General features: G+C 40.0%; 1 protein-coding gene across 2 annotated transcripts in view; it reads left to right on the forward strand.

The window, feature by feature from the left end:
• Window positions 1-4159: 4159 nt before the first annotated feature.
• Window positions 4160-21349, forward strand: part of NAA15 (N-alpha-acetyltransferase 15, NatA auxiliary subunit) — a 77518-nt gene continuing 60328 nt past the window's right edge. The window contains exon 1 of one of the 2 annotated variants that reach the window (XM_060013016.1): window positions 4160-4490. In XM_060013016.1, coding sequence (XP_059868999.1) covers window positions 4437-4490 — 54 coding nt within the window. In that variant the 5' untranslated portion in view covers window positions 4160-4436. The remainder of the gene's footprint in view (window positions 4491-21349) is intronic. The other variant, XM_060013014.1, reaches the window with a different exon arrangement.

Raw genomic sequence — 21349 nt, forward strand, 5'->3', positions numbered from 1 at the left:
ACTTGCTTTTGCCTATCTCTTTGAAACATATTGTACTGACCAATAGGTTTTATTTTTCACAATTGAACCAGATTTTTTGTGCATTTAATTCTCGATTCACACTGAGGTCTAAAGGCCATGTAAAAATATGTATATTTTTACATATTTTAATTAGGTTTAATCTTTTAAGCCTAATGTCATCTGGGTTCATTTTAAGGGCAAAATAAATGTTAGCAAATCTCTTTTTCTTTCTATACTTTCCTTAGCAATGTTATTGAAAAAAAAATTGTTAACCAAAAATTATTGACCAAAAAAGTAAAATAATCGTTCTGTGTTTTCTGGTTCATTTTTACATGCAACTGATGGCTGCATAGATTGCTAAACTGTGAGTCACTTTATAGTTTGTAACCTAGTTTGAGCCTCCTGGACTCATGCTCAAGTAAGCAAACCACGCAACTAACATGCTGAGTCAGTTGTTGGTTCTCAATTTCTTGGCTTCTTGTCCACTCAGCAACCTGTCAGTAGTATATCCTTTCTACCCCATCCCTTGGAAGTTTATCCTGACACAGCTTTTGCTAGAATCCAACAAGTTGGAACAGAAGCCACATTTAGTCAGAGCATACAAAACCATTAGGCAAATTACTAAATTTCACTACTGCTATTGGAAAAGCCTGTTTTGTTCTTTTGCCCCCTGTATCCTTTTACCAGTGTATATTTTGGGAAAGTGATGAAGTATAAGCACATTTCTCTCAGCATGTTAGAGCTGATGGAACCCTACACTTGGAGTAGGCAGCTGTAGGTGAAACTCCATCTTGAAAAGAATCCTGATGAAGCAATTTCAGCCAGGAGCTAATAGCTGTGATATTTTGGTAGAAGTTGCTACGTGACATTCATTTAAGCATCCCCAGAAACTGAATGCTAACACCTTATTAATGACACAGGCAGAGGGTTCCCCCTTTCTAGTTAGCAGCTAGAAAATCAAATTTTTATTTTATTTTTACATATACATGTATCTATTCTTTTTCAAATTCTTTTCCCATTTAGATGGTTACAGAATATTTAGATGAGTTCCCTGTGCTATACAGTAGGTCCTTGTTGGTTATCTATTTTATTTTATTTATTTATTTTTTAAAAAATAAATTTACTTATTTTATTTATTTTTGGCTGCGCTGGATCTTCCTTGCTGCGCACGGGCTTTCTCTAGCTGCGGCGAGCGGGGGCTACTCTTCATTGTGGTGCGCGGGCTTCTCATTGCGGTGGCTTCTCTTGTTGCAGAGCACGGACTCCAGGCATGCAGGCTTCAGTAGTTGTGGCTCACGGGCTTAGTTGCTCCGCGGCATGTGGGATCTTCCCCGACCAGGGCTCAAACCCGTGTTCCCTGCATAGGCAGGCAGATTCTTAACCACTGTGCCACCAGGGAAGCCCTGGTTATCTGTTTTAAATATAGCGTATATATACATGTCAATCCCAAATTTCCAGTCTATCCCTGCCCCCCACCCTTCCTCCCTGGTAACCGTAGTTAAGTTCGTTCTCTAAATCTGTGAGTCTGTTTCTGTTTTGTAAGTAAGTTCATTTGTATAATTTTTTTAATATTCCACATATAAGGCATATCATATGATACTTGTCTTTCTCTGACTTATTTCACTTAGTATGATAATCTCCATGTCCATCCATGTTGCTGGAAAATCAAATTTTTAGTCCCAGATTTTTCCACTGGGAAACATCTTACTCAACTCACATCTCCCGGGGAAGGGTTAAAGTAAAGCCAGAGTTGAAAACAGTATAAAAGGTAAAAGTGCTTCCTACATGTTTACTGATTTATGAAGCATGAGAATACTATACATCAAATTCAAATCTGGAGAGGGATAGCTGTATCTGAAAGTTTTCATTTAAAAAAAAAAGCAATCACAAAAGGTTAACATTTTGTAAATCTGGGTGGCAAATACATAGATTTCTTTTATGTTTGTTTCTAGAAAATGTAAATATGTAAAGATGTAGAAGTGTCAATAGAGAACCTCTTACATATATGAAGATGGAGGAATTTCACTCTGTGTACCCCTTTTGTAGAATTAAAGTTTGCAAAGTTATTTCTTTATTTATGGTGAATTTATCACAAAAGTGATATGCAAACACATGGTGTAAGATGAATGAAATAACTACCACCACCACCATCACCATCATCACACCTAGCCTTGGATATGTTAACTCCCTGCATAGCTGTCATTCAAAGCATAAGCCGTTAAATGGGCTCGCTATTTGTCAAATAGTGGTACCTATCAGAGTAGACATTTTATTGAGTTCAGGCTATCAAATCACTGACTGTGTGGTCCAACTATCTGTAGGTGCATTTTAACTAGGATGTTTATAACTCACATAAATGTTGAATCAGACTAGTATTCATTGAGTCTTAAAGATTGTTATTTATTTGTCATTAGCCAAAAGGAACATATTTGCCAAACTATCTTGCTAGCTCATCTATTCAGTTACTCAGCTTCTGGTAGAAACTACAATTTGTTTCAAAGACCGGAAATTTTCTTCCCCCAAGGTGAAAACAGAATATTATTTACAGGAGAAATTTAGAAAAACATAGCAAATAATATTGCCAGAAGGACTTTTGGATATGAAGCTAGAGATTTGGAAACCCAAGTTAGTAGCTAAGCTAAAATTATCACCTTAAGTGAGACAATTTTTCTACTTTTTAATAGTTCAGATAGTTGAAAGACCTGTTGGGGGCGGTGAAGTTTGAAGGTTACTAGTAAATAACAGCCGTTTTATGAATTCTAAATTTGTTCTTAGTTTTTTTTTTTTTAAAGCTAAAGTTAAAAAAACTGGCCGTATTTCGAAACTCAAAAATGGTTTCTTGTACATACAATTTTCTGAATGAAACTTTTAAAGAGACATCACAGAATTTGAAGAAATTCCAGGATCTGACTTCTAAAATCTTACTTATGCCCCAGGCAAAAGGAGAGGGCGTGCAAGATAGCAGCTAGAAAACCCAAGTATTAGTCGCAGATTTTTCCACTGGGAAACATCTTACTCAACTCACACCTTCCATGGAGGATTAAAGAGCAAGCCGAAAACAGTAAAACATCTGTGTAACTATGATTAAAAAATCAAAGCTACTGCATATATTGTATAATGATTCATGATGCACAGAATGCGACTACTGATGGAATTCAGGATCTGGAGAGAGATAATCAAAAACAATCAAGGATAAAAATGGCTCATACGATGTGAAAATTTGTAGTCATCAACAGAATGCCACTTTTAAAATAGTTTTACTGTCGAGTTTTAGTGAAATGGCTTGAAGAGACTCTATTAGGTATCAGTCTGACCTTGCTTACTGCAGTAGTTCTCTAGTATCCTTGCCAGATACTCTTCGGCTTCCTAAGATTTAAGGATTTCTAATGACGGAGAGTCATAGTACTAAGCACTAGCTTGAAGCCAGTTCCAGGGGAGTCAGTGACCTTGAATTCTTCACAACCCAAGGTGAGTCATACAGTCCTCAACACTGCATTGCATGAACTCGGCGATGAAATAAAAACACACACTTTAACCTTCAGATGTTTCTTTGGCAGTGCAAACACGGTACTTCGGATCTGGCTGACTACCTTTCCAGGGTCCTCTTAAAGTAATAAAAGTAAATCACTGATGCCCCAGCCAGGCCCATTTACTTGGCTAACTCTTTCACGCTTTTCAGACTCCGGTAAGCCCCATCCTCTCTGGATCTATTTACAAGTCCCCACTGTGGTGAAACTTTCATTTCCCCTCCGCCTCTGCTGCTTAATTAGGCACTTGGTCCACGATCAAACACACCTTTTTGGACACCGGGATTTTAGCACTTTAGGCTCAAACTATGATTATACAGACTGGAAGAGTCTACCCAATGAATGAAAAGCCAATCTAGCAAAAAGTAGTGGGATCGCTACTTTTGATGCGGAGGGGGTCGGAACCGCAGTTAGCCACTCTCCCCTCGCTCCCCCGGCGCCTCGGAGACAAGAAACCGAAAGGATGGGCGGGGCCTGCCGCGACCCTCGCGGCCTGCGCGGACCTGGGCGGGCCTCCAGGTTTCCCAGCAAGCTCCAGGACTGAGGAGGTGGGGAAAGGAGGTCATCGCGCCTGCGTGTTAGGAGGTGTGACCCGGGTGGGAAAGCTCTCCACGTCCGCCATTTTGGCTGCCTTCTGTCGGTCTGTTCAGTTACCACGTGAACCGCCGACGGAGACCCGTGGGGGGGGGGAGGCGGCGGCAGTGTTAAGTGAGAAGGGAAAAAAGACTACGAGGGGAAGGGGGTGTCTGGGTTGGGCGACGCGGTGACACCCGAGGCCCGGTGGCGGCGGTGGATCGGGGCAATCAAGGCTGAAGCAGCCAGGGAACGACGGCGGCGGCGGCGGCGGCGGTCGGACAAACAGACTGACCGAGCCCGGCGGTGGCGGGAGCAGCGGGAGGAGCCGGAACGATGCCGGCCGTGAGCCTCCCGCCCAAGGAGAACGCGCTCTTCAAGCGGATCTTGGTAAGTGGGAGGTTCCGGACCAGCAGTGAGGAGGATTTAGCCGGTGCACGGGCCTGTCACCCCTAACCTCGGTCCAGGGGCACCCGGCCACCGCCGCCCGGGACCCCGCCTTCGTGCTCCTAGTCAGGCCGAATGCAATGCCTCGTCCCCTCCTCGGGGTTCTCACTTGGGCCCGCGCGCCAGGGGCCACGGGCTTCCTCCTCCCGTCCCCACGCTCCGGAGGCCGTTGTTCCGGAGTAGGCCCCATTCTCCTGGCTTCGAAGCGGCCGGTTTTCATGCGCCCTGAGCGAAGGGGACAGAGGCCTGGCCTTCAGCGGGGAAGCGGGCGACACGGGTAGGAGCGGTGGCCCGGGTGGTTTGGGAAGCCTGCCGGCAGGCCGGGGTGGCACCCTTGGAAGGAACAGGTGGTGCGGATGCGGCACAGCTCATTCATTGCCCAAGCGCGGCTCTCCCTCCATCGTCCGTCCCTCCCTCTTCCTCTCCTCTTGGGAGTCACCTGTCCCCGCCCGGCTCGGGGTCACTGAATGACCTGGGAGGAGGGAAGGAAGAAAGGCGTTCAGAAGAGGAGAGGAAGGCTTCTAAACGACAGCCTCGATGGAGTCAGTAGGAATGCTGAGATCTGCAGCTTCTCGGCCTCTTTACCTCCTTTCAGGAGTAGGGGAGAGACATCTATTTCTTAGCTTCCGAGCGGGAAACATCACCCTCCTTGGGAGGTGGGGCCCATTGCGAGGGGGCGGTCCAGTAGGAAGTGGAAAGTTAAGAGCTTTCAGCGGAGAAGTTCTGGACACAGATTTTCTTGTAGACCGAAGTGTATCAACACTGACGCAAGAAGTGATTAGCAGAGAAAAGAGGATATAAGGACTTGTGAAATGGATCTTTTTGACGCTAGCTCAGGCTCGATAATTCCCTGCATTTCACTTTGCCGTTTGCATTTTTTTTTTTTAATAGCCGTAAATGCGATGATGTTTGGAGGGGCTGTTTACACTGTAACATCTGCTTTGTAGCTTTGGTGCTATAATTAATACTTTGTAGCACGTTTTTTGTTTGGCATCTAGTGTGTGGGTTGCCACTTTCGTGCAGACACTTCTTTATGAAAGGATTAACTGCATTTCCTAGACTTAAGACTTCAAATTTGGAGTGTGTGTACGAAAGTGTTAGTTCTTTCCTCTTGTAATTTAAATGTATCTCATTTGTTTGAAACGTGTAACAGCTCTGAGGATCCGGGTTTTCTAGAGAAAGGAAAGTAACCCATGCTGAACTAACTTTGATTTTACAAAAATATCCATATGCCTACAGATTTAGTCAGTTCGTGTGGAAACATATAGGAAAGTTGCATCCAATACGGTGTTAACTCTTAGTTACTTTGAAGTCCTTATTGCCATTTTTTTTGGTTTCAAGACTAATTGGAGTGTAGGTAGGACTATAGCACCTTTCTACCACAGCAATTTATTTACTTTTACAACTTTTAAAGGAGTAGTTGTTCTCTCCATTATGATAGCCGTTAGCCACATGTGGCTCTTGTACACTTGAAATATGGCTAGTGTGATTGAGAAATTGAATTCTTAATTTTAATTCATTTAATTTAGTCTCAAGATTAAGGAACACCCTGAGATTAAGGCTAACAGCTAGTGTAAGGGTCAGGAATGCAACTTTTTTTCGGCTGCGTTGGGTCTTCGTTGCTGCACGCGGGCTTTCTCTAGTTGCGGCGAGCGGGGGCTGCTCTTCGTTGCGGTGCGCGGGCTTCTCATTGCGGTGGCTTCTCTTGTTGCGGAGCACGGGCTCTAGGCGTGCGGGCTTCAGTAGTTGTGGCACGAGGGCTCAGTAGTTGTGGCTCACGGGCTCTAGAGCGCAGGCTCAGTAGTTGTGGCGCATGGGCTTAGTTGCTCCGCGGCATGTGGGATCTTCCCGGACCAGGGCTCGAACCCGTGTCCCCTGCATGGGCAGACGGGTTCTTAACCACTGCACCACCAGGGAAGTCCTGAAACTTTTTTTTTTCCACGGCACTTAAACCACACCTGCCTAGTTCTTTGTTAGGTAAAAGGAGTTGTAGTAATTGTTAGGTGGCTACACATATTGTAGGTACCTACACATGTTGTAGGTAAATTATTTCATGTTATTTATTGCTTTTGGAAAAAGTGCTGTTTCTACAGTTAATGATACTTAGGGTGGACTTAGTTGCAGATGAAATTAAAATTAGGAATTGTTAACAAGTAGATTTCCATATGTGCATAGGAAGGTCAGCTGACTTTAGTTTCTATGTGACAATAATAGTTTTGCAGCCGAGTAAGGAAAGTGACCTTGAAATTGGTCTTAATATACTTTTACCCATACTGCATGTGTTTAGAATATAACAAAGAAAAAATAAAAAATGGAAACAAAGTTTTACCTGCTCTGAAGTCCCCTTTCTTCTGTATACAGTAGGTAATCAAATGTTTGAACTAGAATAAATTTGTTTAAAAGTGAATTAGAGGGACTTCCCTGGCAGTCCAGTGGTTGAGACTTCGCCTTCCAGTGCAGGGGGTGTGGGTTCGATCCCTGGTCAGGGGTGCTAGGATCCCACAGGCCTCGCGGCCAGGAAGCAAAGGCATAAAGCAGAGGCAGTGTTGTAGCACATTCAATAAAGACTTTAAAAAAAAAAAAAGTCCACATCAAAAAAAATCTTAATAAAAAAAGAAGTGAATTAGAAAACAAAATGCAATTTTGATATAATGTAAATACACTACATTCTTATGAAACTCACAAAACACTTTTTTTAAAAGTCTGTAAAGAATCTTATGAGAATAAAAATCTGATAATGTGGCAAATTCACTGATTTGTTTGTTTTCTTTTAGATTTCTATCCTAAATCCTTTCTGGAATGGATATAGTATGAACGAACACAGAAGTATATGTTTTTATATAAATTGACAAAGGATATATATTTTTAAATGCTTTATTGTGTTAGAAACCTGAAATGTTCAAGACATGATTCTTTTAGGTTAAAAGTAGATTAAAATACTTGTTTGTGCAGATTATTTCTAGAATAGAATATTCTGGTAAAAAAAAAATGAATGACTACAGTTTAGTTTTCACTTGTAATAGACAACATGATATGTGCAGAGAAGCAGACAAAAGCTAATAGGGAACTGAATTTAACGTTTGATTATGCAAGTATTTCAAAGCCTTGCAGTCTTGGCCATTATTGGGGATTACACAAACTAAGTTATTTGATGGTATAGAGTTGCCATCCCAAGTATTACTTTGAAGACTGGTTAAAAGCAGTTTCCACAGAGGCAGACATGGTGCCCTGTATGCTTGGTGGACAGGAGAGCTACTGGCCAACCAGCTTTAACAGAAGGGATCTCTTTGTTTAGTGTGCATTCTAATTTCCTTTAGTATTTCTGCTTCTGATAATGCATTTCTTAGCATTGATTCAAATATATTTTCTTTGTTCAAAAAAGTGCTTTTGGACATAAAAAGCTAGGTTATAGAAGGGATCATATGCAAAGGACTGTTTGTTCAGAATTTTCTCCCCCAGATAACGGCGTAGTTCATTTCTTCTCTTATTTCTTTTAGAATTCTGCTCAGATGTCCTCTAAATGTTATATTGAGGTCTTCCTTGACCAGAAGTCCTCTTCAGCTCAACCTTCTTACTTTCTTCCTCGCTTTATTTTTCTCATCACTTATCATCATCTGACATATGTATACAAGTAATTTATCACATGTCGACCATAATTAAAACGTAGGTTTTATGAGGATAGGGATTTTGTTCTGTTAATTGCTATACCCCCATGAGTTAGAATAACGTACCATGATACGTATTCAAGAAATATTTTTGCATAAAATCAGTGTTAAGACAGTGACTATAGGGCAGGAAAGAGAAATTGTAATCTTTGGATTTTGTGCTTGCATAAAGACTTTTGGAGAAGGGAGTTAGTTAAGCTGGGCCTTGGCATTGTAGAATACATTGTTATATGAGGTAATTGTAGGGTATCAGGCAGAACCTGTATTACCCGGTGAGACCTTGGAAGTTTCATTTATTAATGAATCATGGTATTAGGTTTGTTTACATGGTCTTTTTCCCATCACAGAAGCATAAGAGGAAATTTTTATTGTTTCTTTTTTGGTTGTGTTAGAATTGGAGGAGAAATGGTATCTGGATTAAACGAGGCTGTTTGTCATGAGGAGCCTGTTGTATCAGGCAGTAAAGCTCAGTCATCTGTAGTTTCATACAGCTCTAAAACTGATTCTGACACAAAGTCAGGGGTGAGGACCAGTGTATATGATATGATGAGACAGGAATATAACATGTTAGAAGGGAGAACATTTGTAATTTAGAGTTGCTTTGTGAGTGTTTTTTAGAAAATTTAAAGATCAAATTGAATTCTTGGAATTTGGGAAAGGTGTGCTGGGAAGCTGGTGTTGCAGAGCAAGCCACTTAACTAATCAGTGACTGTAGCCAACCCTCAGCAGCCACATCTAAATACAACTTTGCTCTCTATTTGTAGGCAGTAGCCCTATTGAAGAGAGAAAAACTTAAGATTCTTAGTGAAAAATGGTTTTAGAAATAATGTCAGTTGCCAGTGCTGATGGTAAGAAGGACAAGTGAAGAGATTTAAAAGAGTGATGGTTGTTAGTATATATATTAGGATGTGGAGGGGAGGCAATTTTTGCTGTGACTGTATTCTTTTTTCCTTAATTAATTTTATTTATTTATTTTTGGCTGCGTTGGGTCTTCATTGCTGCGCGGGGGCTTTCTCTAGTTGCGACGAGCAGGGGCTACTCTTCATTGCGGTGCGTGGGCTTCTCCTGTTGCGGAGCACGGGCTCTAGGTGCACAGGCTTTAATAGTAGTGGCACGCGGGCTCAGTAGTTGTGGCTTGCAGCCTCTAGAGCGCAGGCTCGGTAGTTGTGGACACCAGGGAAGCCCTGTGACTGTATTCTTGACTTCTGGGAATTTCCCTGGAGTGTCGGCTGTACATTCACATTTAAGCTGTTTTATGATGCACGCTGTACAAACTTGTATTGAAGTTGTAACTTAAAAAAAACGAGTTCAACTTGTTGCATGTGGCTTTTCCCCTTTAGGTAAGATATGAATTGTGTCTTTACTACTTAATTTGGAACTAAAATAATTCCATAAAATTTTAATTTAATAAAAGCAATCTTTTTGTCTATTTAAAAGTGAAATATAAATTGCGATATAGAAATAAATGATGGAGAGGTTAATGTTTTTGTTATCTGATATGCTCTATTCCACTGAGATTTTCTTTCGTAAGTATAATAGGAACACATTTTCAGTTGAGATCATTTGAAATTTCTACTAAAACCTACTGGGGAAATTATAATCTTATTTGAAGCCAGTGATATATATATATATATATATATATATTTTTTTTTTTTTTTTCCTGCAGTACGTGGGCCTCTCACTGTTGTGGTCTCTCCCGTTGTGGAGCACAGGCTCCGGACGCGCAGGCCAGCGGCCATGGCTCACTGGCCTAGCCGCTTCGCAGCATGTGGGATCTTCCCGGACCGGGGCACGAACCCGTGTCCCCTGCATCGGCAGGTGGACTCTCAACCACTGCTCCACCAGGGAAGCCCTCAGTGATAATTTTAATCTTAAAGATTGTTTGTTTTTATTATAGAGGAGATTATATAAGCATTGCTCTGTGTAATCTGTAAGAGTTGTTTTATCTGATCATGTATAAAAGGAGAGATGAAAGTTTGCTTTTAAGAATATAGACCTAAGAGACTTACCTGGTGGCGCAGTGGTTAAGAGTCCGCCTGCCCATGCAGGGAACACGGTTTCGATCCCTGGTCTGGGAAGATCCCACATGCCGCAGAGCAGCTAAGCCCGTGAGCCACAACTACTGAGCCTGCGCTCTAGAGCCCGCGAGCCACAACTACTGAAGCCCACGCTCCTAGAGCCCATGCCCCGCAACAAGAGAAGCCACCACAATGAGAAGCCCGCGCACCACAACTAGAGAAAGCATGAGCGCAGCCAAAAAAAAAAAAAAGTATGCCCATGTGCTTAAAAAAAAAGAATATAGACCTGGGGGAAAAAAACCCCTCCAGGCTGGTTGTGTACTTCCACACATGGTGGTGGTTCTGATTTAAGAAAAAAAATGTTTCCCCTTATGTTAATGGCTTTCACTTAATATATGGTACCCTTTTTTTCAGAGAGATCTCATTGAAGATTACAAGATCACCTTTGGTTATCAGTGCTTGGGAACTGAGTCAGAATCTTTAAGAAGAGGGAAATGAAGTAAACTGATGTTTATTGATTGTCTATTTTGAGCCAGATTCTATGTCAGGCTTTTTTTCCACGTTAGCTGATATAAACCTTGCATTACTCCTTTGAGGAAATGGTAATAAGTATAGGCAATACTTATGATTACATTGTCTAAAGCATATTTCTGATTGCTTTATATGCAGTCAGTTGTGCTATATCAGAACATACGGGTTCCTAAAAGTCAGTGCACTATGCAAAATCAGGTAATAAAACCCACAGGGCTTGTGGGGAAAGTGGAGTCGGCACAACACTTAAAAACTTCATTGATGCCAAATTAGGAACCAAGGTAAGAACCTAATAGAAATGATAGCACAGTTTTACATATGTAAAATGGCTAACCAATATGGAAATACTCTAATGTAAATACTGCCTTTTACCTTGGAAAAGACCTGAAGTTTGCTTGTAGAGGTAGGTGTCAGAAGGATTGCAGCTGGTGAATTATTATGAAGTGATGGAAGGAAAGTTATCTTAAATCTGAGAGAAAGTTGTAACACCTCATAACCCACAAGGTGAACTGAGGGAGTTTTGATGTTTGAGGTGTGTGTCTGTGTGTGCGTGCCTATGCAGCTCGTTTCAGCTGGGTGCAGTTTTCTGTGTTCATCTAGTATTTCTGGTGGACAGATCCCACAGAAGCAAACTTGAAATTTAGTATGTTCAAAATGTCAAATTGTCAATCGTGTGGGAGCAAATATGTGTTTTCAAAACTAGTATTGTAGGGAACTGGCCATACCTGAACTTACTTAGAGGTCAAACAGCCTGGGTCTGGGTAGCTCTTCCCTCACTCTGAAGTGTGTCTGTTATTATTTTCTTAAATTTTGGTTGCACCAGGTCTTAGTTACAGCAGGTGGGCTCCTTAGTTCCAGCTCCAGGGCTCCTTAGTTGTGGCACGTGGACTCCTTAGTTGTGGCACGCATGTGGGATCTAGTTCCCTGACCAGGGATCCAGCCTGGGCCCCCTGCATTGGGAGTGCAGAGTCTTATGCGCTGCGCCACCAGGGAAGTCCCCTGAAGTGTGTCTAATCTTGCATCTAGTATCTGAGATAGTGTCACATTCTTTGGCAACTTAGTTGCCACTGCCATTAAGGAGACTTAAACTTCAAACATTTTCTTTGTTAGAAGAAGCTTTGTACCCAGAGTATCAAAAGTTTCAGACTAATTCATTCTAAAGATTTTTGTGGGGTGGCTAAGTAACACTTTTAAAGCAGGAAATAAAATATTATACGTTTCTTCAATTTGTATTTTGAAACAGTTTTGATGCTCAATGGGGGAAGCCTGGTGTGGAAAGAAAAATAGATGATGGGTTTTAATCCTGACTTTGCTTTACTTTATCTTTCATGTTTTTTAAGCCTTAGTTTGTAAATTTGAGTAAAGAGAGAAACAGTACTTTTCTGACCTACCTCACTGGTCAGGTAGTGAGATATGTATAAAAGTCCTTGGTAAATGGTAAAGCATATGTATTAGTAAACATCTGTTACAGGTATAGTCTGTTAAGGACGTTAGCTTTTTCATTGAATTGATCTCATCTTGGTTTTATGTTATGCTTTGTATTCTGTTTAATATTATTATTTAGCTTTTGTATATTTTTTGTTATTTAGGAAGGTTTATATTTTTGTTTTAATCAGTTTTATGTTTTATAAACTTTTATGTTTATACCTTTAAAAATTCCTGGGAATTCCCCGGAGGTCCAGTGGTTAGGATTCGGCGCTTTTACTGCCGTGGGCCCGGGTTTGATCCCCGGTCAGGGAACTAAGATGCTTCAAGCCACGTGGCGTGGCCAAAAAAAATTCCTTTAGTCCTCTTTTTTTCTTACTTAGGGTGTGGAGGGGAGGGAATTTTATGCTGTGATTGTGAATTTTATGCTATTATTTTATTGGTCACCTATAAAATAATCCATTTTCTTCCCCCCCCATTTTTAAAAATTATGGTGAAATATGCATAATATGAAATTTACCATCTTAGCCATTTTTAAGTGTTCAGCTCAGTGGCATTAATAAATTAATAAGCACGTTCACACCATTGTGCAACCATCAACCCCGTCCATCTCCAGAACTTTTTCATCTTCCCAAACTGAAACTCTGCACCCATTAAACAACTCCCCCATCACCACCTCTCCTCCAGCCCCTGGCACCCACCATCTGCTTTCTGTCTCTGTGGGTTTGGCTCCTCTAGGAGCTGCATGGGAGTGGGATCATACAGCATGTGTCTTTATGTGACGGGCTTATTTCACTCAGCACAGTATGCTCAAGGTTCATCCATGTTGTAGCAGGTGTCAGAATTTCCTTCTTTTTTAAGGCTGAATAAAGTTCTGTGGTATTTATATACCACTTTTTGTTTATCTATTCATCTTTCAATGGACATTTGGGTTACCTCCACATTTTAGCCATTGGGAATAATGCTGCTATGAACATGGGTGTACAAATCTCTCTTCAAGACCCTGCTTTCAGTGCCTTTGGGTATATACCAAGAAGCAGATTGCTGGGTCATATGGTAATTCTTGAGGCATACCATACCGTTTTCCATAGTGGTTCCCAGCAATGCACAAGGCTTCCAGTTTCTCTACATTCTTGCCAACACTACTGTTTTCGTTTTTGTTTCATAATAGCCATCCTAGTGACCATGAAATAGTATCCTATCGCAATTTTGATTTTCGTTTTCCTAATGATTAGTGATGTTGATTGTCTTTTCATGTGCTTATTGGCCATCTGTATGCTGTCTTTGGAGAAATGTCTAATTAAGTCCTTGCCCATTTTTTAATTGGGTTGTTTGTTGTTGAGTTGTAAGATTTCTCTCTATTTACTGGCTATCGAATGACTTGCAGCTATTTTCTTCCATCTGTGTGTAGTCTTTTTTTCCCCCCAGGCCTGTTTGTTCGTTTGTTTATTTATTTATTTACTGCACCGCATAGGCATGCGGGATCCTGGTTCCCCAACCAGGGATCGAACCCATGCTCCGTGCATTGGGAGCGTGGAGTTTTAACCACTGGACCACCAGGGAAGTCCCTGTGTGTCATCTTTTGATGCACAAAATTTTTAAATTTTCATGAAGTCTACTTTTTCTCTTTTGTTTTCTGTGCCTTTGGAGTGACATCTAAGAAATCACTGCCAAATTCAATGTCATGAAGCTTTTTTTTTTTTTTTTTTTTTTTTTTGGCTGTGTTGGGTCTTCATTGCTGTAAGCGGGTTTTCTCTAGTTGTGGCGAGCAGGGGCTACTCTTCATTGCAGTGCACAGACTTCTCATGGCGGTGGCTTCTCTTGTTGCGGAGCACGGGATCAAGGCACGCAGGCTTCAATAGTTATGGGTTATGGGCTCTAGAGTGCAGGCTCTGTAGTTGTGACTCACGGGCTTAGTTGGTCTGCAGCATGTGGGATCTTCCTGGACCAGGGATCAAACCCGTGTCCCCTGCATTGGCAGGCGGTAAATCCATTTTCTTATGTGTGAGGCAGTGAATGAGCTTATTCTACTTAATTTTTTTTCTAGTCTCTTTTCCTCTGACTTTTTGAAGTTATTTTTACTTTGTGAGAGCATGCCATTTTATGTACTATTCTACCCGCATCAATACCTTTGTTTTAGATTTAATTCTACAATTAAATGTAGTTAATATTAAACAGCAGACCTTTTTCTGAAGTTTTCCCAGTCATCTCTTGGTTGGATGAAGCTTATTGTCTAGTATAGATTCCTCAACAGTCCTTGTGGAAATCTCTTAAGGTCTTAGATGTTAAAAGTGTTTTCCTAGTGTCTTGATGTTTGAAGGACAGCTTGGCTGGGTTTAAAATCCTTGATTCACATCTTCTTATATTTCTTGAAAATAATTGCCCCCCTGTTGTCTTGCTTATATGTTGCTGATGCCAACCTGATTTTCTTTTCTTTGTTGATGACTTGGTCTTTCTTTTCGAAGACTTGAATTTTTCTTATCTGTAAAATTGAATTGTTTTACTGAGGTATGTCTCTGTGTTGACTATTCTGGATAAATTTTCCCTTGTGGTTTCAGATTGTAGATTGATGTTTTCTTTTGAGTCAAGAATTACAGTTTTGAATATTAGTTCTGGTCAGTTGTTTCATTCTTCAGTGATCTTTGCATCTCTTTTATATTATGTTTCCTTCAATTCTTTTCTCTGTTATTCATTTGCTTGAGAAATCTTATTTTCTATCTTTTTAGATCATACATCTTGTAATTTAGTCTTCATTTCTGTGATGATTTTGTTTCTTTTCTGTTTCCTTAGTTTGTTCCTATTTTAAAACTTGTTTGCTCTTTAACATTTTGAATATTTGATTTGAGGTGTTCTTTTATGTCTTCATTTGTTATTTATTTCTAATTTGTGATGGAGTGTTGAATCTTTCCTCTGTGTTATCGCTTTGGTTTTTGGTGTGTTTTCATCTGCCCAAATCTTTCACTTTTAAAAATACTATGTAAGTAACTTGGCATGAACGCTGGGTTCTTTTTTCTGTTCAGGTTATTTGTGATGGGTTTTACTGCACCAGCAATATAGACAATTTTATTTTGGGGTGAGGCTGGGTGGTTTCTTCAGTCTCTTAGTTCAAGAGTACCCTCTTTGTTGCTACAGTCAAATGCAGTTTTTAAAATAAGTCCCCTGTCCCACATTGCTCTGTATTGGTTCAATAAGGCCTTGATCTTCAGTGCTGCCCTCTCCATCAAACCTTCAAGTGATACTTTCTCCTTCTAAGGTGTCTCCTTCTCCAAAGCTGTGCCTTACTAAAACTGCCACCTTTGGTCTTAAAGACTTTCTGAGCTGCTACATTTTGACTCCCCAGTAGCCATTGCTCTCATCCATCATGTTTCTCAGTACTTCCTTTTGACCTCTGGCTTGGGTGAACTTGGATGAATCCTGAATATTACCCATTCACTCACCACGAGGACGCTGCTGTATTCTTCTTTTGGACAGTTCCCATTGGAACATGGGACTTCTGGTCTTCAGTGTTTATGCAATTACATGTAAATAAGAGTTTTTAGTTGTCTTATCTCTTTGTAATGCTCTGGGTGATTTTATTTGCTTCCTTTCTTGGCCTGTATGGTTTTTTGTTTTCTTTTTTAAAATTAACTTATTTATTTATTTATTCAGGTTGAGTTAGATCTTTCTTGCTGCACGCGGGCTTTCTCTAGCTGAGGAGAGCGGGGGCTACTCTTCGTTGAGGTGCGCGGGCTTCTCATTGCAGTGGCTTCTCGTTGCAGAGCATGGGCTCTAGGCGCGCGGGCTCAGTAGTTGTGGCACACGGGCTTAGTTGCTCTGCGGCAAGTGGGATCTTCCCGGACCAGGGCTAGAACCTGTGTCCCTTGCATTGGCAGGTGGGTCCTTAACCACTGCACCACCAGGGAAGCCCCAACCTGTTTTTCTGAGGATATGTGTAATGTTTAGAAATTAGGGGGCAGCCATTATCCTGTAAATAATTCATTTCTGGTTTTATGTGTTATGCTTGAAAATAATAGTGCTTGCTTTAAGATAATTTGCAGTTCAGGTTTTATATAATTGGGTAATTGCTTATACTTTTGTTGCTGTGTCCCCATGACCACTCCATTGTTTTCTTTAAACTCTTTGGGATTATTTATCATTGAAATAATTATGAGGTTCTATTAAATAGCTGACTCTCAATCATATGTATATACCTTGAGTTTTATTGAATTTTGTCCTATCCCTAAGCAATCAGAGTTCATAGCAGAGTTCTACTCATATTAAGCAGGAATCCTAAATTTTCCTTCACTTTTCTTTTCTCAAGTGACATAATTTAATGCTGGGGGGAAAAAAAAAGAAAGGTAAGAGAAGTCTGGCACGTTTTATAATGCATTAACAGGATTTTAGTATCCAGAAAGCAGATGGTGATTGTCACATTCAGTTCTGTGGCTAGTAAGACCTCATCTGTAATTTTAGCTTCTGGACCCAAAACTAGGAGAGATAAAGACCAACGACTCCGTAATGCTGGCACACCTCAAAAATACTGGTGTAAAATTCCCACAGACCTTTCTTGTCTTTTGTTCTGAGACTATGTACTTGTTACTTTAAATTTTTGAAGTGCCTTTTGTTTTGTGAAATACTGACAGATTTTAAAAAGATTGTTTATTTTGAAAAATAAAAATTAAGCAACCCCATTTTTAAAATAAATTTACTTATTTATATTTTGGCTGCGTTGGGTCTTTGTTGCTGTGCACTGCCTTTCTCTAGTTGCAGCAAGCGGGAGCTACTCTTTGTTGCGGTGCGAGGGCTTCTCATTGCAGTGGCTTCTCTTGTTGTGGAGCACGGGCTCTAGGCGTGCGGGCTCAGTAGTTGTGGCCCACGGGCTCTAAAGTGCAGGCTCAGTAGTTGTGGCGCACAGGCTTAGTTGCTCCACGGCATGTGGGATCTTCCCGGACCAGGGATTGAACTCGTGTCCCCTGCATTGGCAGGTGGCTTCTTAACCACTGCGCCACCAGGGAAGTCCCCAACCCCATTTAAATTGTCTAAGTTTTTTGAAATTTTACTAGTTTTATAAAATATACAAGTATGGGAACAATACTGTATCGACTTCTGAGGGTGGCACAAAAGGTCAAAGGACTTAAAACTTTCATATAAGGAACAGCTAAAATTACAAAGATGCTTAGCTTGAATAAGAGAAAACTGAAGTCTTAAGAGCTAGAATCAGTAAACAGAAATTAGAGGGTGATAGAGTTTGGCTCAATATAGCTAAAAACATTTCAGTAGAGCGAACTGGTACCAACAAGAGCTGTGTGACCCCTTGCACCAGATGATGTTTACTATAGAATTAAGACAAACTTATTTTTTTAAATAGTATAAAACTAGGAGGGGGAAAAATCATTCTTAAGATTTGTTTTCATGGTTGTAATAGTTTGACAGAAATTGTATGATATAAAAGGCTAGCATATTGTCCGCAAATGGAAGCTCCAACTAAAAGAATTAAAGGAAAGGGAGGATAAAGGTAGTTTTTCAGCATTCCTATGTTTTCTCAAAAAACATTTAAAAATTTAAAGTATAATTACCTACAGTGAAATGCACACGTTTTGAGTGTACTGTTCTATTAGTTGTCTTGAGCATACTGTTCTTTTAATTTTGACAAGTCATAAAGCAGTACAGCCTATGCCCCTTTTAAGATGTAGAACATTTACACCATCTCAGAATAGACACCTTGTTCCTCTTGATTGTATATTTTAATTCAGTTTCTGCTTTCAGATTTCTCTATAATCAGTCAAACTGTGTTGGGTCTAAATATTTTAAGCTGTAACTGTTACCGTGGTGCTTTGTTTAAACATTTTATTGAGTGCTTGCTCAGGTTCGTTATATACATTTGTATTTAATTCTCACCTTAACCCTGCAAGGTTGTTAATGTCCACATTTTGCAGGTGACACAGTTGAGGCTCTAATAAGTTTAATTAAGCCAGTGATGCAAACCTGTCTAAGTGTTTTCTAAGATTTGAACTGTAGACTCTAGAGCAGCGTTGTCCAATAGAATTTCTTGTGATGATGGAAACGTTCTGCATCTGAATTTCCATATGTTAGCCATTAGTCACATGTGGCTATTGAACACCTGAGATGTGGGTAGTGTGACTGAGGAGCTTTACTGAAGAATTTTAAATTTTATTTAATATTAGCTAATTAAAACGTTAAATAGCTATAGCTCTGAGTCTAAAGACTGTAGGTGCCCTTTCTCCATACCTGTCTGCTCTACAGAAGTAGGACTACTAAAAGTAGTTCCAGTACACTGGCACTACTAAGTGCTAGCCAGGCTCCTAGTAAGTTAATAAATTTTTTTTTTTTGGCGGTACGCAGGCCTCTCACTGTTGTGGCCTCTCCCGTTGTGGAGCACAGGCCATGGCTCATGGGCCCACCTGCTCCATGGCATGTGGGATCCTCCCGGACCGGGGCACGAACCCGTGTCCCCTGCATTGGCAGGCGGACTCTCAACCACTTCGCCACCAGGGAAGCCCTATCAGTTTTATTGATCTTCTCAAAGAACCAGATTTTGGTTTCACTGATTTCCTTTATTTTTCTCTTTTCTATTTCATTGTTTCTGTTCTTTTTTCTTTTGTTTCTCCTGCTTATGTTGAGTTTAATTTGCTCTTATTTTTCTACTTTCTTAAGGTGGAAGCTGATATGATAATTGGAGACCTTTTAGAATACAGGCTTTTTTCTGACTACTTTTATAATTTTCTCTTTTGTCCTTATTTTTTAGCATTTGGATTGTGATGTGCCTCTTTTTTTGTTTGCTGTTTTGTTTTGTTGTTTTCTTTTTTTTTTAGTTGATCCTGCTTGGAGTTTGTTGAGATTCTTGGTTCTGTGGGTTTAATAGTTTCCATTTCTCTATTGAGATTTCCTGTTTGTTTTCTGATTATTTCATGTTTTCCTTTCAATCTTTTAAAATTACTTAATAGTTACTGTTTTAAAGTCTGTCTGCTACTTCTGTCATTATTTCTGAATCTGTTTTTGTTGATTACTTTTTTTCCGTAGGTCATGGGTCACAATTTCCTGTTTCTTCACATTTCTAATTTTGTTTTTCTGTAATGTGTATTATAGACACTAGGATATTGAGTATCTGGATCTTGTTGTCCTTTGTAATAGAGTTTTGTTTTGGCAGATGGTTAATTTGCTTGTGCATCAGCTTGTTCTTGTTTTTAAGCTTTAATAAAAGTGGCTCTAGATTATCCTTATTCCCAAGGTGTGGCATTTCTGGGTCTCTGATGAATCCTGGAGTGTTTAATGAAGTCTCTAACTGGATGTTTGGAACTCAGATATCTCCCAGCCATGTACAAGCATCCATAGTTGTTCAGCTTCTGCTACTTGGTAGTTGTTCTTGGCCAACTTGAGTAGAATTCTGCAGTGTACCTGATCAGTTTAATATTTGACCAAAACTCTTGTACAAATTTCTGAAATTTCATCTCTGTACAGTTCTTTCTAATACCCTGCTCCATAAATGTCAGCTCTTCATGCATTTTCTGTCTCAGATATCTGTTTAGGTCAGTAAGAGTGGCATGTTCTACTTGTGTTCCTCCTCTCTATTCTGCAGTCTGGAAAATGCCTGTAGGCAAAAAAAAAAAAAGATTTTCTTGGGATTTACCTTGTTTCCCTTCTGAGAGCACAGTCCTGTGTTGGCTCTTGTCCAATGGCTGAAAATAATTATTTCATATTTACTTAACCAGTTTTATGCTTGGCAGGAGCACGAGCTGGTGTCAGTTATTCCTAGACATTTTAGAAGCAGGAGTCTCAGTGTATGGTGCCAGCATTTAGCACACAGGATTTGAACAGTTCATTCTGTTTGAGTTACATCCTGTTTTGCTTTACTGTTTCTGTAGCACACTGTTAATATTTTAAAATTTAGCTGCTAATGAAAGCTAACAGTCTACAATATTCTAATATTTTTGAAACTATTATGTTTAATCTTGAATTAACATTTGTTCATGTTACAGGCAAGATGACAAACAGAATACTATGGCATTCATTCCATACCAAGGGAACCATTTATTTATAATTCTGAAATTTCAAGAACTCCCCAAATACAAGAATTTCAGAGATGGGATTATAGACATGTATTTTTATTTAATTTTATGATTCTACTATGGAGAACTTAACATGTCTGCCCACAATGTTGTTTTACAAAGCCTGTTTTAAATGAATTGATGTGAAACCTTTGCTCAAAGTATACTGTATGTAGTATTTGCATCTCTCTTAACCTAAATAAAAGTAAATTCTCTAAAAATTTTCTTTAAGTCTACGGGTTTGATTAAAGCAGCATTAAGTATCTTATGGTTTAAAAAAAAAAAGAGGGCTTCCCTGGTGGCGCAGTGGTTGGGAGTCCACCTGCCAATGCAGGGGACACGGGTTTGTGCCCCGGTCCGGTCCGGGAGGATCCCGCATGCCACGGAGCGGCTGGGCCCGTGAGCCATGGCTGCTGGGCCTGCGCGTCCGGAGCCGCAAAACAAAAAACAAAACAAAAAAAAGAATCTTATCATGGTAGCTTTATTCCCATGATTCTGTAGAATGAACTTCAGTGATAGCGTTACATGGGAGTTTTAAAAACAAGCAAATTATTTTTTTCATTTTGTACATTTACGCCTTTTGAATGGTTCAAAACAGGACTCCTTATGATTATATCTTCTGTTATACTTTAAGACTGCTTTTATAAGATTCCATTTTGATTAGACATAAACCTGTGTTAAAGCTGAATTATACATAGATCTGGCCTTTTATGTTTGGAGGAAAGAAATTGTTGAATATGATACACTACTTCCTATTTTTCTTGTAAACCCTGTATGCTACTAGAGTTTATCTTTGGGCAAGAGCAGAAGTGTCAAGGAAATTTTTTGGGGTAAAGTAAATTGAATGTTTGCTGTTACTTTTTCCATTAAACTGTGAGAATACTACTCTCATTTGTTATGAGTGACCTGTTGTAGGAGTAGTGCTTTTAGGGAAAAAAGAGATCGAGGTCTGTTTCCTTAAATGCACACTGAATGGTATGCCATTCTCAATTATTTTTATGGGTCACCTTGACAGAAGATAATTGGGTTAGTGGCATTGAGTATAATTTCAATATGGGCAGCCGCCAAATTTCATTAATTAGGAGCATAATCATTAGGAACTGAAACTTAATTACTTT

This window comes from Delphinus delphis, chromosome 5, assembly GCF_949987515.2.
Source record: "Delphinus delphis chromosome 5, mDelDel1.2, whole genome shotgun sequence".
Lineage (NCBI taxonomy): Eukaryota > Metazoa > Chordata > Mammalia > Artiodactyla > Delphinidae > Delphinus > Delphinus delphis.